We start from the raw sequence: 10,874 nt of genomic DNA, 5'->3' as shown, positions 1-10,874 counted from the left end.
TCCCCAACCGCCACCCACCTCCACTAGACCAGGCCCCATGAGAAAGGTGGACGGAGAAGACCATGGCGAAAGGCTCCACCAGGCAACGAAGGAGGAAGGGACTACAGTACAGCAGGACCATGAATAACTGCCCACCCCCTCATCCCGTAACCCTGGAGCATCACAGCCCAGGTCAGTGCTGTGATAGATGAGCAGTGACCTATCTCCATGCTCCCTGGAACGAAGGCCCTACAAGCAACACCCTCTTCCTCCCTCCACCATGTTACAGCGTTTTGGCTCGTTTCTCTCCTGCCCGAGAGATGAAGCCAGGCAGTTACGGAGCAGGAGAGAGGTGACGGCAGAGGCTTAACGCAGACCCCACCGCGGGGAAGACCAGGACAGGAGCAAGTCAGAGATACCACGCTCTCCCCGCCAGATTTGAGACCCCACTCGTTGCAACCAAAGACCACATTGCGAGAGAAATACAAAATATAGCACTTTAATTGCAGGAAGATAAAAAAAAATTACAAAAAAAAAATTAATAAACCTCAGGCATAAAATAAATAGGCAGCTTAGTAGCAGGCACACATGTGCGGTCCTGGTTTGGGTCAGCTGCAAGGCACAAGCCCCGCAGCCCCATCACGGGTGCGCACACAGAGCGTGTTAATGAGGATTTACACATGGATGCCGCTGCCCGGTCACGCTCGGGAGCGACCAAACACATGCATTTGCGAGGGTGAAGCCAACCTATTCACACTATGCTGCAATCTTTAAAATTAAAGATATTACATAGTTATAGAAACTCTGTCTCTAGTTAGGAAAAATTAAGATTCCTACGGTCTTACAGGCGACATTTACACATATAATCTCTGCGTTGGTTTCCATGTTTCAAAATACTTTGGTAGATTAGACACATAAACCTTATAGCAAAAATAAAAAGGACTTTGAGGAGGTTCTCTGTGGAAGGTATATCCTATCTTCCATCGGCAGGACTCTCTGGGGTTAAAAAAAAAAACACAACACTGATTTCTGGGAAGAATTTTGTACATTTGATCATTTTAAGGCTTTTCCAAGAGTCCCTTCCTACCAAATCGCTATTCTCGGCAAGGTTGGAGTTGCAGGCCGCTGGGGCGGGTCCCTGTAGCTGTCGATTTTCACGGTTCTGCTTCACCGGCCGTTGACAAAGGCAACGCAAAGCGGCGCCAGCCCTGACCTGCCCGCACAGCTCAGCCGCCCCCTCCTCCCCCTGCCATGAGCTATAGACAGCGACAGTACACGGGCTGCCCTGCTTGGTACAAAAGTCATTTTTAATCGGTAAAGCGTCTGCAGGACAGACACTGAGCATCCAACCTACTTTCTCACGTCAATTTTTACTGCTGTATTTATACAGACTCGGGACTGCAAAACAGCAAAGAACAAAAACCAACTTTCCAAAAAGGGAAATTCAGGCACTAAATGGGACCAAACTGGGTCTAGATCAACCCAAACCACCACGCTGCATCTGTGGAGAAGGAGGCTCAGACTGCAATCTGTTGGTTTTCTCTGAAGAGCGGCCGCTGGTGCGTTGCGCAGATGTCCTGGAAGATCCTGTACACCTGGTCATGCTGCGTCTCATCGGCCACGGGGAGCATGGGGCTGCTGCCGCCGAAGGTCTTCCCAGCCTCCTCCACCATCTGTCTGACACACAGCTGCTCCACCTACGCAAAAAGAAAAGTCGTGAAGACGCTGAACGAAGCTGAATCCCTGCAGGCATCTCCCACCGCTGCCACCCACCCCCACCAGCAGAGCAGTTGTGCTCAAGAGACATGGGTGGCCAGGTCCAGCCAGGCCAACAGGTCCAACTCCACAAGCCACCTTGGCACAAGCACCTCCAGGACAGAAGGAAGAGTCACAAGAGCTCCTCTCCCAGCCCAGCAGAGCGATAGGGAGGTGAGGACAGGCTGCAGGATGTCTCAGCACATGCAGAGTGACCCTCTGGTGAAGACACCCGAGGCAAGAAGAGGTGACCGTGTCAGGAAGTTGTGCAGGGAGGTGCAGCATCAGCCTCTGCACTTGTAAAATCCCCTCTGGGACCTCACAGACTTGGTGGGTCTCTGCTTGCTCAAGGGTGGATGCAACACCCTCCCCGCACCCTCCATGCCACATCCCTGCTGCTGCAGCCTTGTTGGCCCAAGGGGTCCCACACTGCGTGCAGGCTCCAGAAACAACTTATGCGTTGCCCCAAAGATTTGGGCTCCCAGACTTGCTTCAGCTTCTCCAGGGAGATGTTTCTGGCCAGAGCCATGGGGATCACCCCCTCCCACACCTCCCTCACCCTCCCAAGGGCTTCCCAACCCCACTGCTCTCCGCGTCTGTTGGCTGCTTGGCTTGAGGCCATCCCTCAACACAACAATTCCAGGTATTTATTCCCCTCTTTCCCACAGGGGAGTGGGGAGGTCCAAGTGCCAAGAGGCAGGGACAGGAGGAAGAGAACATAATTCCTAGCTGTTTAGAAAAGCTTTCGCTATTCGGGAGCGTTGTTTGCAGACAGAGGTACCCAGATAAAGGAGTCTCTGATAAGCAACAGCCCCAACACGTCTCAGGAGGCTGGGGATAAGCCAACACTCATGGCACACCTGCCACCTGACCCATTCATACACCCCAGTGGTCTGTGGCTCCAGGGGCTAAAGGTAAAGCCCTACTTGTGGGGGAAAAAAGAGCAATACAAAGGTCCAGACAAGGGGGAAAATTCAGCAGCAGAGCTCCAAAGGGCAGCCTTCCATACCTGGACAAGGATGAGCTTACACCGCAGCGGCACCGCATCCGGGAACTCCTCTCCAAAGCACAGCGTGACTCTGCTGTCCGGGAAGCGGCCCTGGTTGTTGTAATACTGCTGGAACTCTGCAAGGAGAGGGGGGACAGTTGCAGGCTGCCTGCCACAAGCTGCCAGCCTTTGCTACACAGCTTCAGGACCAAGCATCCTGCCACGGAAGAAAGCCAAGGGCTCAAGAGAAGCCAGCTTGGCTGTGCAAAGCCTCCAACCAGAAGGAGTTTGCTAGTGACACAAGACACCAGGTTATTCCTTCCTGGATCTGGTAGCATCAGCTACTCATCCAGAGCACGTGGGTAACCCACCACTGATGGACAGTGATCACTCTAAAGTGCTCCATGCCAAGCGCTCCCATCTCTTCAACCCCACCAAGTGGATAAAGAGAAAGAGGGAAATGCTCGTACAAACCTCTGAAGAACAAGTTTGTGTCAAATATCTTCACCACCTCATCCCGGTCCAGCTTGTTGGGCCTGTCCTTGTAGACCATGGTGTTCCCGCTCCAGAAGACCCTGCCCTGGCACAGCCTCTTGATGAAGATGCCCTGCCTGTTGCTGTGCAGCAGGACGCCCCTTTCCAGGTGCCCAAACAGCTTCCTGGTGATCTGCTTCTGGCGGTCATTCTGGATGGCATCAGCCGAGGGGAAACGGACATGCTCCAGGGCATCTGAGGCATACAGCTTCTCGCCGTGGCCGGAGGGCTGGCTGAGCGAGATCCGGCAGCCCTCGGTGCACGAAGTGGTGATGTGGCCCACCAGCCTCCCGCTGTAGTAGAAGTTGATCACCATCTGGGAGTAACCTGGGAGGGGATGGGAACATACACCACCCATCAGAAGAAGACAAACCCTGCCTGCTCTTCACTGCAACGCCCAATCTTCACGAGAAAAGCAAAATTTCCTGTGAGCAAGCCTCCCCACTTGATGGGGGAGACCTACTTGCTAGAGGACATCTCCTCGAGCACTCAGCCCGGTAGCAGTGCTGATCAGCAAGAGGTCCCAACGCTGAACCCCTTCCCTCCTGCCTTTGCTCCACACTTCCCTTGCTGTGGGCAGATCTCCCTGTGCTAAAGGCAGGGCTGATCCCACCATCCCAGGGCAGCCTCCTGGTGCCAGGGCTGTGTCCGCAGGACAACAGGCAGGATTGTCCCCTGCTCAGCATGCAAACCCAGTGGATGCTCAGGTGGCCACAAGACCTCCCAAGCCAAGAGCAAAGCCTCCCCTGAGGCAGGGAGCAAAGCAAGAGACACCTTCCACCACTGCACACAAAAGGCCAAGCCACAGAGAGACATTTGATAGCCACAGTCCACAACCGAGCACGGGAGCCGCCTCACCTGAATGATGCTGCTCGTAGCCAGAGTATCCGTTCATCAAGGGCAACGCTGCAGGCAGAGAGAAAGCCAAGTTGTGGCTGCGTGCCCAGCTCCCAGACCCCAGTGCCCCCCTCTCCCCTCCACCAGCCCCCCTGTTTTCCCTCCCAAGCACATCAGGCTTCCCAGCTCCCACACAGGAGATGCCAGAAAAATACTCCCAGGTGGATTTAATTTTGTGCAATACACATTTTTGGGCGCCTGCTACCAACCGGTGTTCATAATTAGTACTTTGAGCATTCTCGATAAGGAAGATAATACAACTATTGTCCATTACCCCCTACTGCAGACTAAGGGGTTTTTTCCTGCCCCAGACAAATGGGTCCTGTCAAACACCCCCACGGGCTCTCGGCTACTTACCGGGGCTGGGCTGCTGCACCCACCAGTCGGGTATCAGGGCATTTCTGCAGGTCTCCTGCGGGGGTGAGGGGCTTCTCTTGATGATCCCCAGGTACTCATCTACGCAGGGGGGCTGTGCGAGACCAGACACTGAGATCAGAGCGGGTTTGATGCCTTGGGCAGCCGCTGCCCTGTGCAGACACTTGCTGTGCTCGGAGAGGGTCCAAATGGCAATGCCAACAGGATGCCAATGAATTTTTTTTGTTACAAAGAGCAAGTTTGGCATTTCCCCAGGCCATACACTCAGAGAACACCCTCAAGAGCTACTGAGCAGAAGCAGCTCACGGTGACGCAGCCAAGAAGGGGAACAAAGCTGTAAAACAGCCTCTGTCCCTCAACAAAGGTCTCACCAGATGCAAATCAAAGGCAGGAGCCATTCATTAGCAACCACCTCACAGAGGTGGCTCACATGAAAGAGCTGCAAAAACACAGCGTTTCTCACCAGGCCAATTCCCAGAGCTTTGCAGACTGAATTTTAGGAAGGCAACGCTTTATTGGGCAACTACCCGCCATCCGAACACCTCCAGCCAAGGTGACCTGCAGCCACGGTGAGGGCTTACCTCTTTAATGAGGTCATCGATCGCAGAGGAACTGCAGTCCATCTCCACGACGTCGTTCAGGCCGCTCCCGTTGGCAATGCCCGCTTTGCCTGGAAGGAGAGGCCGGGATGCAGTGAGCACACCCACCTCCCTGCCACGGCTCGTCTCACCGCTGGGTTCAAGAAACCCTTCACCCCGTGAAAGTTACGAAACCGAGAACCACAGCCATATAACAGCACCTCGGGGGCGGCTCGCAGCCCCTTCCAGCTCCATCCAGAGCTGCTTTTCAGGACCAAAACCCAGTTTGCACCCCATTGTCTCAATTGCGCAGTGACCGGCAGCAAGGCAAATTAAGAAATCTGGCCGGTAGCACAAAGAGATAGAGCAGAGGGTTGTTTTTTTTTTTTCCTGAGCACCCCAGAGACTGGGGCTGCTGCTTCTCCTTTTTCCGCCAGCCGCCCCGAGCGCAGTCGTGCTGCCGGTGGGAACCTGCAGTGCCATTTGCATAGCAGCGACGTGCCCCCCGTGTGAACAGGCTGGAGGAGACCGAGATGCTAAAGACATATTTCCTGACGGTGAGATTATTTTTTTTTTTGGCAAGGTTTTTTTTTTTAACTTAAGAAAAAAAAAAAAAAGGAAAAGCACACACATGCCTAACCACAAATGGAGATATACTTAGTGTGACCTGCGCCACACCGGACATCGCAGCAGCAACTGCTCTCTGTGAAAGCACTGCTACCCTAATCACTGCTGGCAAGAGAGAAGGGATTTATTGCAGCTCCCTGCCATCCGCCCAGGCGAGGTGTTGGGGCTCAAGTACCCAACCCCAAGGAGAGAAGGATTTTGGATTTGCCCCTGGCAACATCCTTACGGGATGGAAGCTTACACCGTGCTGCATTTATCCCCTATTTCCTAAGCAGATGTTTGGAGGGAGAGAAAAGCAGCCTGTCCTTCCTCCTCCCCTCCCTGCCACCGCAGCGACACAGGGGATGTCTTCTGCGAAGCAGGACAAGCCGAGTGTCACGGCACAAAAGCAGCATCTGGCCAGGAAGCTCCGCTCAGATGTAGGTCAGTGGCACGAGCCTGTGGTTACTCGCAGGACGGACCTGCGCTGGGGGCCAGTCCCTTATCAGGGCACTCACATTTCTGTTCCTCCTCCGGCACGATCCTGTAGACCTTGTAGGGCTCAGAGATGTCCAGCTGGGACCTGTCTGTCACCTCCTCGAAGTCAGGGCTCTTGTTTAAAGCACAGCGCAGCCGCGTCTTCCACGTGGCCGGCTCCGCTTTGTCACCTTCTTTGAACTTGCCCTTGAAAACGGCCCATGCCTAAAACAAACCAACAACAACAACAAAAAAAATATCCTCCAGGTGAGCTCTGCAAAACCCCCTCAACCCCCGGGGGCAGAGGAGCTGGGGCTGCAGAGAGCATTTTGCTCTCCCCGCCTCTCTGCCCCTTGCGCCCTCTCAACCATCCCATGCGTGTTCGCCGTTCCGCTCCTAGACTGCGGACACGTGCGGAGCCGCCACACGTGGGGATGGGTCTCTGGGTGCAGAGCAGCACCACCTGCCCCAGCCACGCACTCGGGCGCAGGGAGACCTGCAGCACCCAGCTTTTAAAACAAAAAAAAAAGAAAAAAAAAAGAAGAGGAGGTCGGGGTCATAATATGTGGCTTCATCTCTGCACCAACAGGTCGGGAGCTGCTGGGGATGTGAGGAATCGCTACTGAAGCAGTGATGTGCCTAATGACCTGGTAACACCTCAATTGAAAAAGAAAAAAAAAAAATCAAAATAAACCTCCTTTGTCAGCTTCTGACTAATAAGCAAAAGCTCGTTTCTTCTAAAAGTCAGAATACCATCTGTGCTTTTGGTGGGAGAACACATTTTACCACTGAACAGATTCTAAAATATGTATTTATTTTTTTTTAAAATATGCGCATTTATTTATTTTGTATATCATTCTGTATTTTCAGACAGCTGAATGCAACACCATCCTCATAACTCAGTGCTTCCAAACCAGCCACTACCCGGCTGTCACTGCCCTGAAAGTGAACTCGCTCACCGGGACAGAGAGGGAAGGGAATTCCTGGGGAAAAGCCTGACCTTTTTGGTTTGGGATGGAACTTTCCAGTTATTCCCCAAAACTGGAAATCCCCCCCTTCAGTGAAATCCAAAACTTGCTTCCCTCCTGCAAATTCTTCTTTTTTTTTTGGTAAATTCAGCCTTTTATCAAGAATAGCCTGATAAGAAGTTTAAAGCAGGTCAAAAGGAGCATATCCTGCTCCTCCTCACGTCAAACCAGGATTCAAACATGCTGAAAACAAACCTAAAACTGGTACCAACGTTTGGCAAAGAGGAACAAATACTCCCAAAAGAGCCTGAGAAACCAATTGCGGGGTGAAGCATCTCCTACAGGGGTTAGGGATGCAAAACCCACAGACGGTGTGGACTTCTCGCACTACCGAGACTGTCAGCAAGGAAGAAACCAGCATTGCTGAGCCCAGGAACCATCAAGAGAAAGGCATTAACCGTCTGCTCCTACCTTGAAAATAGACGCATCCACCTCCTGGTTGTAGTCCTGCTTCCCGGCATGTTTCCACGGGATGCGGAACATGGTTTTCTCCTCATTTTCCCAGATAAGCCCAGGGTACAGCTCGCTGTCGATCTGCTCGATCAGCCACTGCCGGAGCCGCCGCCCGCCGTTGCGGTCACACATCCTGGATGGAGCGGGAGATCCAAGCCCCGTTAGCTCCCCCAGCACCGTCCCACCACAACTCAGGTACAAGAGATCACGCCATGCTCTGGTTTGCCCCGTGCACAGCTGGTAGTGGCACTGCCTACAGAGACGAGCAGCTTTCGGCAGCTCTGCAGGTCCCACATGCCAACCTCCGTACATTAAAATCCCCCCCTTGCTTCTTTTATAATATAAAAAAAATCAAGGCAGTTTTCTATGAGTTACTACAAATTATTCCTCCAGCTCTATCAAAGCTCTGCTCACCAAAACAGGCTGACTTGCTGCTCTTCTTACTCTTTTTTTTTTTTTGCTGTGGGATAAGTCACATCGGAAGCAGATGGATGGGGATTAAAGTGCCCGGTTGTGCTGTCACCTGAGCAAGTGACACTGGAAAAGCCACCCCAGGGCAGACACCCGTTAACATCCGCGGGAGACAGGAGCCGAGTGCCGTCCCCGGCTGGTCTTGGCACCGGCGTCTGCAGCCCCTCTCGCTGGGCGCTGCCTGTGTGGGGAGCAGACACCCATCCGGGCAGCACCCAGAGCCACCACAGGGATGGAGGCCACACAACCAATCCTCTTGAACAGAGGACCAAGGCTGGGATGGAGTGTGGTGAAGTCACCCCACTCTTGCTGGGAAACCTGAGTCATTTTTAGCCAGAACCACTGCGTGACTTCATGGAGGACCCCATGAGAAAGCTTCTCCCACCCAGCTGGGAGCAAAGCACCATGCTCAACTCTGCTGGCCTCCCCTGTCACCTCCATGGCAAGACCCACAGGAACTTCAGGAGTTGGTGGCCAGCAGAAGTGACCAGCAACCTCACGATCAGCCCTCCAGGCTTTTTTGGGCTCACAGCCCTCCTCCAAATTTTAGCAGACTGCCTCTCCCTCATTCCTTTTTTTATTTGCTGCCCCACAGGAAGGTTTGGGGGAGAAGACAAGGATGCTCCCAGCACAGCCTGAGACCTGGTGGCCTCCGCTTCGCTGCAGGCTGGTGCTCAGTGCCACCAATTTCTGTCCCTTTTCCATTGCTCTGTTGCTGCACAGCAGGACACGCAGACCTCCCTGCCCTTCCACAGCACAGCCCCCTGCTTTTAGGGATGGCCACAGCTAACATCACCAGCCAAAACAACACTGAGGGCACAGCTCTGGATCCCAGCTGCCCCTCCACAGCAGGATGCCACAAAGCACCAGCGGGAGCATTTCCCCAGAGGGATGGGGTTACACACAGCCTCTCCACAGGATCCTGCACCTGAGTTACTCCAACATGAACAGTCTCAGAGATGCTGCCTGAAATGGGACTCCCTCCTAATTCAGCCCATTTTCTAGAAAGCCTGTTCTCATCACTGGCAGAGGCCAGAGTTCCATCTCTCCTCTACAAAAGGCTGAGCAAACCCTCCAGGTTGCCGCTGGGTGACACAAGCCAGCACACACAGGACACGGCCAAGGAGTCCTTCCCGTGCAGCAAGCCGCACACCAACCCCACCCCAGGAGGGACAAGCAGCCAGAAAGCTTGACTGGCAGCGAGAGCACCGCACCACCACCCCACAGCCCATCGCCCTCCCGATGATCCCAACTCCATGCCACCCCCAAGCTCTCCCCACCCCATCCCAGGCTTTGCCTTGAAGCAAACATGGGCAGCACCTCCCGCGACCCCAGTGCTGCTCGGCATCAAGCGGGCTCAGTCCTTGCTCCCCCAGCACACATGGGGCTGTAGGTACCAGGCTGGCTTCAGCTCGCATCCCAAGGGTCCTGCATCCCTCTTCCCGTGTTCCCCAGGACCCCGTGTTCCCCCTCCCCTTCCCTCCAGCACCGTGGGGACGGTGCAAGACACAGCATCCCCGCATCCTCCGGTACCTGCCCTCCGCGCCGCTCCGCGCCGCTGTCCGCACCGCCCACCGCGCCCGCCTTTTATAGCGGCCCGGGAGGGCGGGACCGCCGACGTCCCCGCCCCCCGTCCCGCCCCCGCCCAATGGGGGGCCGCCTCTGGCCTCAGGCCGCCCAATGGGAAGCCGCCCAGTGGGGCGCGCGCGGCCGGCGCCGCTTTCTCTGAAGGGCGCGATTTTCCGGGAAATCAGGCGGCGGGGGGGGAGGGGGCGGGGCCGGGGGCGGGGCCGGGGGCGGGGCCATGGGAACCGCCCAGGAGGGTCTCCCCAGTGCCGGACCGATCCAACCCCAGTTACCAACCGGTCTCCCCAGTCCCAGATCGGTCCATCCCCAGTTCCAGACCAGTCCATCCATTCCCGGTCCCAGACCAGTCTCCCCAGTCCCAGATCGGTCCATCCCCAGTCCCAGGCAAGTCCATCCATCCCCAGTCCCAGACCAGTCCATCCATTCCCAGTCCCAGACCAGTCTCCCCAGTCCCAGATTGGTCCAGCCCCAGCCCCAGCCCAGTGTCCCCAGTTGCAGATTGTTCTACCCCAGTCCCAGACCAGTCTCTCCCCAGTTCCAGACCAGTCCATCCATCCCCATTTCCAGACCTGTCTCTCCCCAATCCCAGATCGGTCCAGCCCCAGGCCCAGATCAGTCTCACCACAGTCCCAGATTGGTCCAGACCCAGACCAGTTTTCCCAGTCCCAGACCACTCCATCCACCCCCAGTCCCAGACCGGTCTCTCCCCAGTTCCAGATCAGTCTCTCCCCGGTCCCAGATCGGTCCATTCCCAGTCCCGGATCATTCCATACCCAGCCCCAGACCAGTCTTCCCAGTCCCAGACCATTCTACTCCCAGACCCAGACCAGTTTCCCCAGTCCCAGATTGCTCTACCCCAGTCCCACACCAGTCTCTCCCCAGTCCCAGACCAGTCTCTCCCCAGTCCCACACCAGTTTCTCCCCAGTCCCGGATGAGTCCATCCCCAGTCCCCGTCTAGTTTCCCCAGTCCCAGACCTGTCCAACCCCAGTTCCAAACCTTTCTCCCCATTCCCAGGCCAGTGTCCCCAGTCACAGATCCGTCCATCCCTGGGCAGTTCCCAGTTCCCTCCCGCATCCATCCCAGGTCCTGGATCATTCCCTCCCCGGCTGTCCCGGCGCTGCCGCTGTCCCCAAGCCAGGATGGG

At 55.3% G+C, this 10,874-nt stretch overlaps 1 protein-coding gene across 1 annotated transcript; it reads right to left on the bottom strand.

The window, feature by feature from the left end:
• Nucleotides 1-462: 462 nt before the first annotated feature.
• Nucleotides 463-9,701, bottom strand: IRF8 (interferon regulatory factor 8). The gene is made up of 9 exons (XM_074582780.1): nucleotides 9,675-9,701; nucleotides 7,629-7,803; nucleotides 6,231-6,414; nucleotides 5,110-5,198; nucleotides 4,511-4,622; nucleotides 4,115-4,162; nucleotides 3,197-3,583; nucleotides 2,744-2,859; nucleotides 463-1,676 (listed from the first exon to the last, which is right to left on the bottom strand). The coding sequence occupies exons 2-9, from the start codon at nucleotides 7,800-7,802 to the stop codon at nucleotides 1,497-1,499; spliced, it is 1,290 nt and encodes a 429-aa protein (XP_074438881.1). The 5' UTR covers nucleotide 7,803; nucleotides 9,675-9,701; the 3' UTR covers nucleotides 463-1,496.
• Nucleotides 9,702-10,874: the final 1,173 nt, after the last annotated feature.

This window comes from Larus michahellis, chromosome 4 (assembly GCF_964199755.1).
Source record: "Larus michahellis chromosome 4, bLarMic1.1, whole genome shotgun sequence".
Lineage (NCBI taxonomy): Eukaryota > Metazoa > Chordata > Aves > Charadriiformes > Laridae > Larus > Larus michahellis.
Note: the sequence above shows the minus strand (reverse complement) of the source record. Positions and strands in the feature narration are given on the sequence as shown.

What these genes read in the sequence shown, in the direction of transcription:
- IRF8 (XM_074582780.1), bottom strand. Translation starts at nt 7,802, where the DNA reads ATGTGTGACCGCAACGGCGGGCGGCGGCTCCGGCAGTGGCTGATCGAG. An exon ending in GGTGCAGCAGCCCAGCCCCG is followed by an intron (nt 4,163 to 4,510) that starts GTAAGTAGCCGA and finishes CTCTGCCTGCAG; the next exon opens with CGTTGCCCTTGATGAACGGA. An exon ending in CTACGAGCAGCATCATTCAG is followed by an intron (nt 3,584 to 4,114) that starts GTGAGGCGGCTC and finishes ATCCCCTCCCAG; the next exon opens with GTTACTCCCAGATGGTGATC.